The 17,375-nt window shown below is 37.6% G+C and overlaps 1 protein-coding gene across 1 annotated transcript in view; it reads left to right on the forward strand.

Moving 5' to 3' along the window:
- Positions 1–17,375, forward strand: part of DNAH11 (dynein axonemal heavy chain 11) — a 179,082-nt gene that overhangs the window by 107,887 nt on the left and 53,820 nt on the right. Inside the window, exons 58-61 of the mRNA XM_015810808.1 lie at positions 2,120–2,233; positions 5,303–5,446; positions 6,579–6,761; positions 8,815–8,916. Of these exons, the coding sequence (XP_015666294.1) occupies positions 2,120–2,233; positions 5,303–5,446; positions 6,579–6,761; positions 8,815–8,916 (543 nt within the window). The remainder of the gene's footprint in view (positions 1–2,119; positions 2,234–5,302; positions 5,447–6,578; positions 6,762–8,814; positions 8,917–17,375) is intronic.

The raw sequence follows: 17,375 nt of genomic DNA on the forward strand, positions 1-17,375 counted from the left end.
TAGGTACTGTGTGGCCCTTGACTGATAGAAGTCAGTCCTTTCTTCCTTGGTTAATTCAATAATTTCTTGCTACTGTGCTGAGAAAGTGAAAACTGGTATATTTTCAACTCTCAGTGGTAATAATTCTCAATATGCACCCCACCCCCACCCCGCTCCCATCTTTCAACTGGTGATAGAAGCATCTGAAGATTGAACCACTGAGTAATTCCTTATTTGCTTCAGTATCAAGGGCAAATCATATGATGTAATTGCTCTTCAGTTGCTTTGTGCCATAACTATTTTTTCAGCCAATCACACTAAGGCACACCAAGGAGATACACCAGGAATTATACACTGAGTGGAGACAAGTATGGGAATCTGGATCCAGGAGCAACTGCCTTCAAGTAGAACTCTTCCTGCATTTATCATATTTTGAAAAGTATATTTGAAGATGGGCAGCTTCAAGATATAGGTAGTCCTTGACTTAACAACCACAATTGACCCTAAAACCTCTGTTGCTAAGTGAGACATTTGTTAAGTGAATTTTGCCCCATTTTATGCCCTTTCTTGCCACAGTTGTTAAATGACTCACTGCAGTTGTTTAGTTAGTAACACAGTTGTTAAATGAATCTGGCTTCCCCATTGACTTTGCTTGTCAAAAGGTTGCAAAAAAGGGATCACATGACCATCATAAATATGAAGTGTCTGAATTTGGATCACATGACCATGGGGATGCTGCAATAGTCTTAAGTATGAAAAATGGTCATAAGTCACTTTTTTCAGTGCCATTGTAACTTTGAATGGTCACTAAATGAACTGTTGTAAGTTGAGGACTACCTGTACAGTATTTTCATTTAAAATAGCATTTCAGCTTGATTCCTTCCAGATGAATGGAATACAAATTCATGAATTCCCAGAACTTCACACTCGCATGAGCATTGACTATCTTAACTGGAAATCCTACATATATAGTCCTACTATTTAAGAGAGCATTAGTTTGGAAAAGTCTTCTTTAAATATTCCAAAGATAATTTATAGTGTTTTAGATAAAATTTGAACAAAAAATGTAGAATTTCTTAATCCAATCTTTCAGTAATGCGTATCATTTTTGCATTGTCTAACCACTTAATGAAAGAGTCATCATGGTCAAAGACCAGATCTCAGTTTGTATTTCTTCTACAAATAAATTAATTTTGAACCTCCATCAGAAAAATAAAAGAGTTATTTACAGTCAAAAATCATTACTACTTCTAATTAGTAACTACCATATTAACGCAACTCTCAGTTTATAATTCAATATCATGTTGATATTTTCTTTCTCAAAAATCATAAAGAATTTTAAGCTATACTGAGAGGGACTTAGTGCAATATATAAATGAGAAAATTTAAGGATAATATTGAAACTCTTTAAGGAATTTCATTTTTTCTTCATCCCTGCAATTTCCAGCCATTTTCCTTTCCTAAAATAAGGGTTTGCAATCTACAGCTTCCAAGCCATATGCAATCCACAACCTGAATTTTGGTGGTGTAGTCCCAAATTTGGCCTGTAGTTCCAAAAAAAAGAAATATAGTGTTCAACCAACCCTCAGTCACTGAGGTCTTTTGCCTCAAGATTCTGCAGAGTACACTCCCATTTTCCCTAAGAAAGAAATGCATCTCGGTGATTCACCCCAAACAATTTTCTGTAGTACTGGTGTATTTGCCCAACAGAGAGAGAAAGAGCAACTCAACATCCATTCTCAGACAGGGCCTTTGGCCCTTATGCAGAAGAAAGTTGTGAATCTCTCTTCTGAAGAAGAAAATGTATGTCAACTTCTTTTTGATAACCATTCAGACATTATAGGATTAATAAATTGTTTTTTTCTTCTCCACAGTGTGCGGAACATTCACATTCACAGTCATAAATAATAATGCTATTCTTCACACAACATACATACAACTCCCATTTAAATGTAGTGCTTGATCAATTCCAGTCACAGTGTTACAAGTTCTGTTACTTATAAAACAAAATTTTGCTTACTATTTCAGCCTAATCTGAATCATATTTACTCAGCATAAGTTTTATTGGCATTTACTGTATTTTCAAGTTATGAAGTCTTATAGAATATTCAGTTAAAACTAAGCATCTGTGTTGCTATAGGTGGCTGCAATTCAAGCAGAGGTATCTCGGAGGCAGAAGGAATGTGAAGATGATTTGATGAAAGCCGAACCTGCTCTGGTAGATGCTACTGCAGCTTTAAATACCCTTAATAAGGTAAATATCAAAGCATTGCATGATTATTTTTGCTGTGTGATAAATTGGTGATTTATTTTAACAAAACTCTTTTAATTTGGGGAATTATCATATAAGACATTATTATTCACATCATCATCATGACACCTTTCTTATAGGAGATCAAGATAGTAAATATAGGCTGTCCCCTTTGTTAAGTCACGGTGCATGTTTGTCCAAGAGCCGGTGTAACGGATCTGCCACTGTGGCCTTGTGGGGTAGGAAGGCGTGATAGAAACGGTTGGAGCTCCCCCTTTGATTTTGGGCTGTGGGCCTGCTGAATTGCTTTGAGCTTGGATTCAGCAGGATGAATGCCTTGGGCATCTATACGGAAACCGAGGAACTCAGTTGAAGCTACCCCAATCTTACATTTCTCCCGCTTCAGCTTCAGCCCCACTTTGCGGAAGTGCTGAAGGACGGCCTTGAGCCATTCTGCCAATTTTTCAACTGATTCCCCAGCTATGAGGACATCATTGAAATATGGGCACACACCTGGAATACCCTTGAGTGTGTGCTCCATCACTCCCTGGTAAAGGCCCGGGGCAACACTCACCCCGAATTGTAGGCACTTAACCTTGAAAGCTCGTCTGTGAGTAACTATGGTTTGAGCTTCTGCCGTGGCATCATCCACCGGCAGTTGCTGATAGATTTGAGCCAAATCTAACTTGGCAAAGATGCGACCTCCCTGTAATGCGCCAAAATGTGGCTGACTACAGGCACCGGATATGCGTGTTGTTGGAGTGCTCTATTGATAATGCACTTGTAATCTGCACATATTCGTACCTCTCCATTGGCCTTAAGTGGCGTAACTATGGGGGTTTCCCATTGACTGCTATCAACTAGCTGCAGGATGCCTTGCTGCACCAGCTTGTCCAGCTCTGCATTGATCTTCTGCTTGAGGGCAAAGGGCACTCTACGTGGCTTGATTCTTATTGGAGTTATGGCAGGATCAAGCCGAAGGGCTATGGAAGGACCTTTATATTTCCCTAAGTGAGGGCTAAAACATCAGCAAACTCCCGGTAGACTACTGCTAAGTCCATTGCTTGTGTGCTGTTTATTCCAGTTACATTGATTCCCAATGCATCAAACCAATCAAGCCCAATGAGGCTTGTGCGGTTGCCCTCAACTACTACGATTTCCAGGGGGCCCTCAAATCCTTTGAATTGCACCCTGTGTGTAGCTTCTCCCTTGACTGTTACTCGAGAATTTTGGAAATCCATTAACACGAGGTTCGACGGCTTGAGCTTAACTCTTTTGCCGCTGCAGCTGCAAATGTGTTTGAAAGTCCCCTGGGAAATTATGGATAATGCGGACCCCATGTCTAGCTTCATGTTGCATGGAACTCCCTGCAGCTTGACTTTGAGCCACAGTTTTTCCTTAAGAGGGTGATGGGCACCTAAGTACATTCTTCCTAGTGGTGCAATAGCCACCCTCTGTTGTCCCGGGGCCCCGCTACCTTTCCAGGGAAACTCTTCTGGTGGACTCTCTCTCCGACGACCCTGACAGACTGCGGTGATGTGGCCTTGTTTGCCACATGCCCGGCACATTGCTGTGCAGAACTGGCAATCTGTGCATTTGTGTAGGCCTCCACACCCCGCACATCGAGAAAAGGGCACTACCTTGTCAACTGGACATTGTGGCCTTCTTTCTGGTGGCTGCTGTAACCGATCAATCTCTTAATCCAATTCGGAGTCTTCGGCCCTCTCAGTGCCTTCCTGGTGGATGGCCTCTGCATAGGGAAGGTTCCTGGAGAGCCATAAGGTCTTGACGCCCCCCTCCCCAGCAACTTCTTCGGCTGTGATCTCTCTTAGGGCATCTTGAAATGAAATAGTCTCTCTAGTGAATAATTTCTGTTGGAGATCGCTGCTTCTTAACCTGCACACTAAGCAGTCTCGCAGCCTCTCTTCAAGATCTTTGAACTTGCAGGGTCGGGCCGCTTGACGAAGGGCAGCAATGAATTTGGCAGCCAATTCGCCCAGTCATTGGTCTCTTCTTTCGAAAGCGTGCCTCCAGGCAATGACTGGTAGCTTCGGCTCAAAGTGTTCTTTGAGCATTTTCTTAAGTTTGGAATAAAGAACAGATTCAAGCGGCGCTGGAGCTATTAAATTTTTGGCAATCTCAAATGTCACCTGGCCACAAACGCACAGCAGTGTTGCGGCCTTCAAGCCATCCTCACGAACTTGATTGACTCTCAAGTAATTCTCAACTCTCGTGACGTACGAGCTCCACTTCTCTGGATGTGCGACATCGAATTCCGAGAGTTTTCCGAGTTTGGCCATGGTGAATTGTTTTTGTTTTCAGCCTCACAATGCCTTGTGCTGCCAAGGCTTCTTCTAATCTCCCTGGGACGGTTCCTTGGGAGCGCTCTTCCTCCAGCATTTTCATACTGGCAAGAATGAGGGGGGGACGTGGCCCCAACCAAGGCGTCGTCGCTTGGTTTACCCCCTTAGTGACTCAGCTCTTCGAGTTTAGCAGCACATCCCACCTTCATCGCCACTGTTACATTTGGTGCTCAGTGAGGCATCGATGAGGCAGCAGGTGAACAAACAACTCTTTATTAAAGGTTTAAACAGAAGCCTGGATAACTGCTGCTCCACCCCTATTTATACACTCAGCAACTAGGTGGCGGCCAATAGGATTCAAGTATTAGTTCCCGCTTTAACACAAGATAATTAGCATGCAGACAGCAAGTCTGGCTCTTAACTGACAGAGTCTTATGACCATTTTTTCAACATCTCCAAATAATTCACAGCAATACATTACACCCTTATTCTGTCCTGACACTACAAACCTGTAACACAGATTATGCTGATATTGATCCAAAGAGCACGGAGTGTACTTAATGGTTAGATAGAGACTTGAAGCTGGTTCTCCCAATTATACTATAATTTTAATAAAAGTTTTCTGTTCAGGTATGGTGAATAGGTATCTTTTTTATGGTTTCACTTTACTTACTTAAATTCTCCTTACTACTGGAAGAAGTTAGTCCACCATGTTACTTAAAAGTTGCATTGACTTTTGAAATAATTATGTCTGGTCTTTTGTTTTCAGATGAACCTTTCTGAACTGAAAGCTTTCCCTAATCCACCAGTTGCAGTGACCAATGTCATAGCTGCAGTCATGGTCCTTTTGGCAAATAAAGGAAAAGTACCAAGAGATCGAACTTGGAAAGCTGCTAAACTTTTCATGGGAAAGGTATTTGCAATATTGGCTTTTGCCAAAATATATATTTCATATTTTTTTCAGGGATGGAACTTGTTCATTAAAAACAAAAATTCCAAGAGACTCTAATAAAAAGAGATGAGACTTTTGAAAGGCAGCTTAAAAGCCTTCTCCTTTCCACTCTAGCAAAAATTGCTATCAATATCCTGAAAAACAGTACTGATGTATGAATAGATGACTAAGTGCCTTTGAGGTTTCCAATGCACCACCATCATTGTAGTTCATTGTGAAGATCTTTTTCCTTTTAGTCGCAGAAGATTGCTTGCAGTATCTAGTTTTGAAAAAACCCTGAACTAGTTATTTGACATTATTTTTAAATAAAATATTTAATGCTTTAAAATCCTATATATCATTTCTTATTTAAATATTCTGTGATCCTAAGTCATCTTTTTTATAGCAGGTCTGCAGAGCCTGAAAATGGGAATTGATTAATTAAAAATCATTGCAGGTTACAAAAGAATCATAAGCACACTGCCCAGCTGTTGACGCTAGTGTGTGGTAGGACCACAGGAGCCAATGGCCGCTGTGAGGCTTGGAGGTGTTTAGCAATGTTTCCTTTTGAGCATTATTTACTATTTTAAAAATGTAGAAAGTTTGCACATAGGTTATGCACACTCATTCTATATCTGTCTTCTGATAGTATTTGGTTTAATGACAAATAACAATAGTAGGATGAAGATTTTTGTCAGCAGTTATCATTGGTAATTTCCCCAAGCAGATCAGGAGTATTTTTTTAAAAAAAGCATTTTGGAACTAGTTTAAGCAAAGCATATATATAAAAAATAGCAATTTCTGTTTTCTTTTTAAAAAAATATCTAAAAATCTTTCCACATAAGAAACATGAAGCAAAAAAGATTTGTATTAGTATTGGGGAAAAGGCTTAACTCAGTTATTTTTTTCCACTATTAGGAACTAATTCTAGATTGAAGATAGATAAGCTTCAAATATGCTATATAACCCAATGTTTCATATATATTTATTTTGTTATTTTCTAGGCACTCTTATTTGTTTGGATTTAAAAAAAAATTAAACTGTGGAATCAGCTTTTGAAGTTGCAGTGTTGTTTAATGATAACAAGTTAGGTGCCTTAATTGCTACCTTCCAGGTTGATGAATTCTTACAAGCCTTAATTAACTACGATAAAGAACATATCCCAGAGAATTGTTTGAAAGTGTTGAAGGAACATTATTTGAAAGATTCTGAATTCAGTCCAAATCTCGTTCGTACCAAATCATTTGCAGCGGCTGGTCTTTGTGCCTGGGTTATCAACATAGTAAAATTCTATGAGGTAAACCTTTTGATTTAACTGGGCCTACAGTATAATATTTAAATATGCTATAATTCATAGCAGAGATAAAATAATATATTGTATACACATTATTAAAGATGCATACTGAATTTATTATTATTATTAGTCACTATTGTTATAACATAGATACTTATTTGCCTGAAAAGAATATACTTCCAAATTAAAGTATAGATAGTGCACAGAAAAAATAAAAGTGGACAGAAAACAAAAAATAGATAACAATGCAGTGCCCAATGTTTTCCATATTGTCAACCTTATGATGACCCATGAATAAATGTTTGTGTGTGGTATGTGTGTGATATATATTTGTACAAGGGATTAATCTTCAAAAGCATCTGACATTTCAGATTTTCTTCCCATTCTTGGTTTTTAGGGACAGAGTGAGTGAAGATGGGGGACTATCTTTAGGGACTATCAAGTGAAGATGGTATCCATTTTAAATTACAATGTAGTAGAAATATCCTGAACTGCATAGCTTCAGATCTTTTGATTTAAAGCCCCATCATCCTAAGGCTGTTGAATTGAGTAAAGTAGTGGTCTTCTTCCATTAATGGATGCTTCTTTTCAGCAAACTAAAATGATTACTCCTTCTCTTCCATACAACATCCTATTCTTCCATCAAAATGGGTCTGAATTATTTTCTAATTATCTGCAACAGATTCTGACAGAAGGAAGAAGAATTGCTACCTTTCACTTTGATGATGGGAAAATATGATCTAGCCTCAACTGATGGGTAAAATGGTTAGGATGGTATCACTGGAGAAACTATAGAAGCTCAGTATCTTTTGGATCTCTGTTTCCAGAAAGATTTCTAGTTGACTTATCAGCAATGGGAGGAAGATCTGCAGGGGATTGTGTGTGTGTGTGGGGGGGGGGGGAAAGCATAGATGGGTGGTAGAGTGAAGGGTGGCCAAAAGGACTGAGATGAAGATTAGAGGAGCTGAAATACATGCTGCTATCATAAATACAAACAAGCTGCCAAGCACCTAAATTTGTAAACAGAAAAATATATTTGATTCTTGAGCATGAATGTAGGTATCAGACCATAGAGTCATCTGTGTTAGTCTTAGGGTTTCTTGACTAGAAGCAGTGTTTCAGGCTTCATATATATTCTCCAGTGGCATTTGAAGATTCGGGGAGGGGGGTGTATCTGAGGCTTCCTGCATATAAATTCTCTGAATTTTAACGATGGAGGGCATGCTGCAGTGGCTGTAACTTTAAGGACCAGACACAAATATCATTTGTTCTGCGTGTTGTAATATCAAACAGTCGCTGAACTAATGGTCATTAAGCAAGGACTATCTGTAGTTGCTAAACAAGCTGCTTAAACCTGGAGTAATACCATGCTTCCCTCTCACTATTGCTATTAATAAAAATGATTACTGATTTTACATGTGTAGATGACGTTGTCTGCACTCATTGTTCATACTTGTAATGTGTGAGCAAACTATTTCCAGTTACACTGAAATTTAAATCTCCGTGATTGAACTTTTAATCTTAAATAAACAAACAAGAACACTACCTTTGTTTAACTACCTGATGCTCCATAAAAAATCTCTACACTACACTAGTGGTTTAGAAACCAGCTCTAACAAAGTATGGGAAAACACAAGAAGTTAAAAAGCATTATTGTAATCCATTGAAATTGATCATCTTCCAGTGAATTACAAAATTTTAAACAGCAGTTTAAAAACTCTACAAATAAACCCCCACAAATGTGACATCAAAAAATTACTTGAAAAGTATTAGATTATCTACCATATTGTTGTATGCTATTTTCTGAATTTATTTTTCTGAATGTATATTTTATGCTATTTTTTCTGAATATCAGTAACCAAGATTTATGAGTTCCGAGAGTTCTTTCTTATGACTGAAGGGCATCCAGAAAAAAATCTTGAAAAGAAGCAATCCATTCCATTTGAAATATTGTCTAATGAACTATGTAAATACAGAATATATTCTCTTAAAACAGTATTGTAGTTCTGTTTTATAAATCATTTGGTACAGATATTGTGGACTGCTTGTTTCCTAGGTATACTGTGATGTGGAGCCAAAACGTCAAGCATTGATCCAAGCAAATGTTGAACTTGCAGCAGCTACTGAAAAGCTGGAAGCTATCAGAAAAAAACTTGCTGTAAGTATAATTCCAGTCCTAGCATAATTCCATTCCTAAAAAAACATAATATTTTTATTTCTTCTTGTAATAATGCGAAGTGATATATGTAAATAGAAAAGATCTTATTGCCTTATACTTTTAGAATATCAATTGTTATTGTGATGTCAAAGACAAGAGGTGGTTGAATTTGACATTTTCATGGCTTTTTCCATGAACCAGCTAAGTATGATCCATCCCTTTTGTAAAATAAATGCAAGCTATTTTGATTAATTCCTAGTTATAATTAAAGTTCTCAATTATTCTGAAATGTATTAATACAACAGTAAAAGACTTTCCAACTCTAGGGGGTGGTGCTCATTTCTGTTTCTTAGCTGAGGGAGCCAGAGTTTCCATTTCCATGGTCATGTGGCCAGCGTGACTATACACTGAACGACACAGAATGTTGTTATCTTCCCACCAAAGTGGTACTTATTTATCCACTTTCATTTGCAAGCTTTTGAGCTGCTGGGTGTGCAGGAGCTGAGGCAAGTAATGGGCGCTCACCCCATCGTGCAGCATCAGGTCTCAAACCCAGGCTGTCAGCTGGAAAGCTGACAAGCTCAGCATCTTTAATTACTGAGCCATCACACCTCCCAGGTATGAATATAACCTGGGCTTAATCTGATTTAAATTATTTAGTTGTGTTTATGACAAAATTCAATACCATTCTAATAGAACAACAGAGTTGGAAGGGACCTTGGAGGTCTTCTAGTTCAGCCCCCTGCTCAAGCAGGAAACCCTGTAACATTTCAGACAAATGGCTGCCCAATATCTTCTTAAAAACCTCCAGTGTTGGAGCAGCCACAACCTCTGGAGGCAAGTCGTTCCAGTGATTAACTGTTCTGTCAGGAAGTTTCTCCTTAGTTCTAGGTTGCTTCTCTCCTTGATTAGTTTACATCCATTGCTTCTTGTTCTGCCTTCAGTGCTTTGGAGAATAGTTTGACTCCCTCTTCTTTGTGGCAACCCCTGAGATATTGGAACACCCCTTGTCCTTCTCTTCATTAAACTAGACATGCCCAATTCCTGTAATCATTCTTCATATATTTTAGCCTCCAGTTCCTTAATCATCTTTGTTGCTCTTCTCTGCACTCTTTCTAGAGTCTCAACATCTTTTTTGTATCATGGAGACCAAAACTGGATGTAATATTCCAAGTGTGATCTTACCAGGGCATTATAAAGTGGATTAACACATCCCATGATCTTGATTCTATCCCTCTGAATGGTAATTTGGAATTATTAGAATTACATCTTTTTCCTAGTTTTAGTGAACTTCCCACGCACAATAGAATTAGCAAAAGCATATGACACTTCACATAATCTTGATCCCTTTGTTAATGCAGCCTATGACTGCATTGGCTTTTTTGGCAACTGCAGGATACTGCTGGCTCATATTTAATTATCCATTAGGATGCCAAGATCCCTCTATTGAACCAGATTCCACCAATTCTGTACCTGTGCATTTGGTTTTTCTTACCTAAATATAGAATTTTACTTTTGTCACCATTGAATTTCATTTTGTTAGATAGGGCCCAGTGTTCTGTATTTTGAGCGTATCTTCTGCAGTGTTGGCTATTCCTACCAACTTGGTGTGATCTGCAAATTTGATGAGTTCCCATTCCATCCCCTCATCTAAATCATTGCTGATGATATTGAAGAGTATTAGGTCTAAGACAGAGATTTGGGATACCCTCCTGCATATTTCCCTCCATGTAGATGCAGTTCCATTAAGGACTATATATTGAGTGTGGTTGGTCAGCCAGTTTCGAATCCATCTAATGGTAATCCTGTCTAATCCACATTTTTCTATCCTATCAAGTAATAAATTGTGGTCTACTTTATCAAATGCTTTACTGTAGTAAATTATATTCACGGCATTTCTCTGGTCCACTAATTTTATCATAATCTCAAAGAATGCAATAAGATTTGTCTGACATGATATGTTTTTGACAAACCCACGTTGCCTTCTGGTTATGACTTTATTTGTTTCTAGATGTTCACAGATTTGTTGCTAGATTATCTTTTCCAGAATCTTTTCAGGTATTGAGGTCAGGCTGATAGGTCTGTAGTTTCCTGAATCCATTTCTTTTTCCTTTTTTGAAGATGAGAAATACATCAGACCTTTTCCAATCATCTGGTAGTTCCCCAGTGCACCAGGATCTTTGAATAATAATAATAATAATAATAATAATAATAATAATAATAATAATAATAATAATAACAACAACAACAACAACAACAACAACAACAGCAACAACAACAACAACAATGTTGGAAGGGAGTTTGAGGGCTTCTAGTCCAACCCCTGCTCAGGCAGGAAACCCTATACCATTTCAGACAAATGGTTGTCGAGTCTCTTCTTTAAAACGTCCAGTATTGGAGCATTCAAAACTTCTGGAGGCAGATTGTTCACTTCTGGAGACAGGTTGTTCAGTGGTTCTGAGATCATATCTGCCAATTCCTTCAAAACCTTGGGATGTAAACCATCCTGGTGATTTGAACTCATCTAGAGCAGGGGTGTCAAATTGTCGGCCCGTGGGCCGGATGTGTCACTGGGAAACTGTGCCCACCCCATTGCCGGCAATGGGGAAAAAGCTCCGATACGTTGCGCAACGTCACATGATGTCGCAAGTTTGACATGTCTGATCTAGAGTGTATAGGTGTTCTCTTACCACTTTCTAGCTTATTTTGACTGTTTTTTCCTTTTGTATAAAGACAAATGCAAAAAATGAGTAAAGCAGTTCTGCTTTCTCCTTGCTACTCGTCACCTTCTTGCCATTTTCTCCCATTAATGGATTAATAATTTCCTTCACTTTTTTCTTGTTATTTACATGTTGAAAGAAACTTTTTTGTTATTTTTTACTTTTATCACAAGTCTTAGTTCATTTTGAGCCTTAGCTCTCTTGACTTCATCTTTGCTATTGGCACTTTTTGGCTATTTTCTGATATTCTTCCTTTGCTATGTGCCCCTTTTCCTCTTTTATACTTCTTGTCTTTCAGTTTATCATCACTTTGTGGAGCCATGCTTGTTTCTTTTGAGATGTCTTATTTTTCTTCATCACTGGAACTGGAACACTTTTCAAATGTCCCAAATTTCTTTGGTTGTTTTCGCCTTGAGGATTCTCATCCATGGAATCCTTCCCAAGCTGTCTCTAAGTTTATTGAAATCAGCTGTCTTAAAGTCTAAGACTCCAGTTTCACTTTGTTCTATAGTTCCGTTTTCTACTTTTTGGGAGATAAAGTTGTCTGCTAGGTTTGTCAGGAATCTGTTTGATTTTCCATTAAGTGCAGAGTTTGTCTTCAGCTAATGTCAGGGTAGTTAATTCCCCATTACTATTGTGATGTGCTTCCTACATGCCTTAACTAACTGTCTAGCAAAAAGTTCATCTATTTCTTCAGTTTGGATGGCCTGTAGTATATACCTATGACAATGTCATCCTTTTTAATTCTTATGCATTCAAGACGGTTTTCATCATTATTCTGCTATATTTCTATAGAGATGTAGTTATTTCTTATATATAGCGCAACTCCATCTACTCTTTTATTAGGGATGTTTCTTTTAAACAATTTAAATCCCTTTAGCTTTATATTCCATTCAAGGGTTTCATCCCATCAAGTTTCTGTAATGGTAACAATATCATATTTACCTGAATTTCTAGTTCTGTTTATTCTTCATACTTTGTGCATTGTGTATAGGCATTTGAGTCCTTTTTGACTGACCCTGTGCTGTTTTCTATATAACCTGTTTTGTTTCCCTTCTTCCTTGCCACCTATTTGATTAGTGCCCTTGGTATGGCATACACTATCAAAAGCTTGATTTTTCTTAATAGCAACCTTAATATTCTTAACCGCACAAATAACTGTGTTAAAAACACTAACAACCCTATGCAATTATTTTGCCTTTGGACAGCACATTTATGTATACTTTGATCCTTTTGCTCACTGGGATTTTGTTATCAGTATGCCTACATTATGCACATATTCTGAATCTTGAATTTCTTTAAAAATAATAAAATTATTGATAGTCAACCCTATCTCATGGATTTCCAATGGAATGTTTTCCTGTAATCCAATCCTTTCCTTAGGGAAAATGTTGTACTAATTTTTCATGCAGAAGTATTTTTTCTGGCTGGTAATTTTCTGTAATGATTAATAAATGTTGCAGCTATTACTTGGCAATCAATAATACATTCAGTTTCGAGGTACTGTGCTAACAACCTATCATTTTTAATGCCCACTAAAATACACTTCAAAATGACTAATTTAATTCTTGTCAGTACAAAATGAACATTATAGTAACCATTTTAAAATACTTTTTCTAAGTTTATCCATGAAAACATTTTGCATTGTTAAAAATCTGGGAAATATTTCAATTTTAAATCTTAGTTTTTAATATATAAACAAGATTTCTCTTGATGTAATCAAAAGACTTGCATTTGCTTAAAAATAGGCAGATAAACTATGTTTTCCAAGTAGTGGCTGAGGAGAATTTCCCTTGCAACTACCCTTCTGACATGGTTCATGTTCTTCTTTAAAAAGAACAATATAAAAATATATTTGATAATTCTAGCCTTAAATATATTTATTATAATAGCCTTAAAATCATACTCTTAAAAAAATCACAATTCCTCTACTTGTATAATTCTATTTCACTAGGATAAAATGGGATAAAAGTCATATTGAACTTTTTTTCAGGGGACCAGATGGAAAACGACAAATAAAGAAATATAAGGGGAACTTCATCTGTAATCCTGTAGCCACATTGAATAAAACAGGCTAAATCTGTGAAAAATATCATAAAAAATCATTTTGGATATGCTCATGGCGACAGTTTTAATATTTTTTTCATATAGTTGAAATAAATAGCAACATGGCCCTTTGAATAATTTCTTAGCCTATTATCTTATAAAAATAAACATTTATGCACTAGCATAAATTAACAATAAAGTTGTAACTTCACAAATAAAATTTTCTTTGAGCCATCTCAGGGTGTTAAGAGAATTCTGCGATAAGAAGTAAAAAAAATTTTTAAAGTACCATTTAAATGGAAGCCAACCACATCAGCAGCTACCCCAACTACAGAGAGAAAAAATAAAGTAGGAGAAAACATAAGATTGGGAGAAAGGGTATTCAAGTTCAAGTTAGAAACTCTAGAAGAAAGAAGCAGCAGTGGTGAAATGGGCCTTGAAATACCTGAAGGAGGTGGGTGATAGCAGCTGAAGGCAACTTAAAGAAAAATAGGAAGCATGTTAAGAGTACTAGCCATTATCCTCTGTTACAACACTACGACATGCAAGGAAGAATCAATCAGAACCGATCAGAAAGGGCCATGCCAGAGTGACCAAACCAAACAGTGACGAGTGAGAGTGGGTTAAAGAAAAGATCAAGCTTGAGCAGGCCAAGGTCAGATGCAACAAGTGACCAAGAGAGCCAAACCAGAACAGTCAGTGCCAAAGGACTATCACCACAAAGCCAAAGCCAGGAGAACCAGAGCTTCGTGTAATAAAAGCAAGAACAGGTTAATCCTCGACTTATAATAGTTCATTTAGTGACTGAAGTTACAATGGCACTGAAAAAGTGATTTATGACCATTTTTCACACTTATGATTGTTGCAGCATCCCCATGGTCACATGATTTACTTTTACAAACTTGACAACTGACTCACATTTAGGACGGTTGCATTGTCCCGAAGTCATGTGATCCCCTTTTGCAACCTTCTGTCAAGCAAAGTCAATGGGGAAGCCAGACTCACTTAGCAACCGTGTTACTAATTTAAGAACAAATATGGCAAGAAAAGTCATAAAATGGGGCAAAACTCACTTAACAACATAAATTTTGGGCTCAATTGTGGTCATAAGTTGAGGATTACCTGTACTAGAAGATGTGGCTTTGGGGATGATATCAGACAATACTCCAATCAATACCAGCACTGCAGTAGTCATATCTAACTCAAACAGTAGGCAGTAGAGGTCAACTTTGCAATAAAGATGGTTGGTGTGTCTCGACTTGGGCTGGGATCATAATACATAGAATTAAGATAGAACTTAAAACTGGAAGAGAATATTGAGGAGAGATTAAGAATGAAAATAAAAAAATATAAAAGAATTACAGAGAGAAAGTAGAAAATATTATGCTTCAATTAGGAAAGGGAAGGGAAAAAATATCTCCATGTTAGTTTCCTTACCATTCATTGCATTCAAGATTTATTCATAGTTCATTAAACAAGATAGGATCACAGTTAATATTCCACATTGTTCCATTCTCCAATTAAAAGCTCTCAGAGGAGCTGGTGCAATTTTACTATGCAGACTGGTTCATACAATCAATACTATAAACAAATTTGTACCAGATACTTCATTCCCAGAAGAGTTTCAATCACATTTGTGCATCTAGCTTGCAAGGCTTTATAGCAGTTTATTATTATTATTATTATTATTATTATTATTATTATTAGTAGTAGTAGTAGTAGTAGTAGTAGTAGTAATAGTAATAGTAATAGTAATAATAATAATAGGAAAGTTGGAAGGGACCTTGGAGGTCATCTAATCCAACCCCCTGCTCAGACAGGAAACCCTATACCATTTCAGACAAATGGCTGTCCAGTCTCTTCTTAAACATTTCCAGTGTTGGAGCATTCACCACTTCTGGAGGCAGGTTGTTCCACTGGTTAATTGTTCTATCTGTCAGGAAATTTCTCCTTAATTCTAGGTTGCTTCTCTCTTTGATTAGTTTCCATCTGTTGCTTCTTGTCCTGCCTTCAGGCACTTTGGAAAATAGCTTGACTCCCTCTTCTTTGTGGCAGCCCCTGAGATATTGGAACACTGCTATCATGTCTCCCCTCGCCCTTCTCTTCATTAAACTAGACATACCCAATTCCAGAAACCGTTCCTTATATGTTTTAGCCTCCAGTCCCCTAAACATCTTTGTTGCTCTTCTCTGTACTCTCTCTAGAGTCTCAACATCTTTTTTACATCATGGTGACCAAAACTGGATGCATTATTCCAAGTGTAGCCTTACCAAGGCATTGTAAAGTGGTATTAATACTTCACATGATCTTGATTCTATCCCTCTGTTAATGCAGCCTAGCACTATGTTGACTTTTTTGGCAGCTGCAGCACATTGCTGGCTCATATTTAAGTGATTGTCCACTAGGACCCCAAGATCCTTCTCACAGTTACTACTATTGAGCAAGGTATACTATACTATACCTGTACATTTGGTTTTTCTTGCCTAAGTGTAGAACCTTACTTTTTTCAACATTGAATTTCATTTTGTTAGATAATGCCCAGTGTTCAAGTCTGTCCAGATCCTCCTGTATCTTAAGCCTGTCTTCTGGAGTGTTGGCTATTCCTGCCAGCTTAGTGTCTGCAAATTTGATGAGTTCCTCATCTATCTCCTCGTCCAAATCGTTGATGAAGATGTTGAAGAGCACTGGGCCCAGAACAGAGCCCTGGAGCACCCCACTACACACTTCCCTCCATGTAGATGCAGTTCCATTGAAGACCATATGCTGAATATGGTCGGTCAGCCAGCTACGAATCCATATGGTGGCGATGCTGTCTAATCCACATTTTTCTATCTTATCGAGTAGTAGGTTGTGATCTACTTTATAAAATGCCTTATTGAAGTCCAAGTAAATTATATCTACAGTATTCCTCTGATCCACTAATTTTGTCACTTGGTCAAAGAATGCAATAAGATTTGTTTGGCATGATCTGTTTTTGCAAACTCATGTTGGCTTTTAGTAATGACTTTGTTTGCCACTAGGTGTTCGCTGATTCGTTGTTTGATTATCTTTTCCAGAATCTTCCCAGATATTGAGGTCAGGCTGATAGGTCTGTAATTTCCTGGATCCATTTTTTTCCTTTTTTGAAGATGGGAACTACATCAGCTCTTTTCCAGTCCTCTGGTAGTTTCCCAGTGCTCCAGGATCTTTGAAAAATATAGTTCAGTGGTTCTGAGATCACATGCCAGTTCCTTGAGACCCTTGAGGTGTAATCCATCTGGTCCTGGTGATTTGAATTCATCTAGGCTGGGCAGGTGCTCACTTACCATTTTCTTGCCTATCTTAACTTGTGTTTCTGTTCTGTTTTTTATGGCACTATTTTTGATAGGTTGTTTTTTCCCTTTGTGTAAAGACAGATGCAAAAAATGAGTTAAATAGTTCTGCTTTCTCCCTATTGCTTGTCACCTTCTTGTCACTTTCACCCACTAATGGACCAATCATTTCCTTCACTTTTTTCATGTTGAAAGAAGCTTTTTTTTTTTTTGTTATTTTTGACTTTGGTCAAAAGCCTTAGTTCATTATGAGCCTTAGCTTTCCTCACTTCATCTTTGCAGGCTCGGGCTATTTGCTGATATTCTGACTTAGTTATGTGTCCCTCTTTCCACTTTCTATACTTGTCTTTTTTATCTTTCAATTTATCAGAGAGTTCTTTAT

This window comes from Protobothrops mucrosquamatus, unplaced genomic scaffold (assembly GCF_001527695.2).
Source record: "Protobothrops mucrosquamatus isolate PMUCROS unplaced genomic scaffold, P.Mucros_1.0 scaffold21, whole genome shotgun sequence".
Lineage (NCBI taxonomy): Eukaryota > Metazoa > Chordata > Lepidosauria > Squamata > Viperidae > Protobothrops > Protobothrops mucrosquamatus.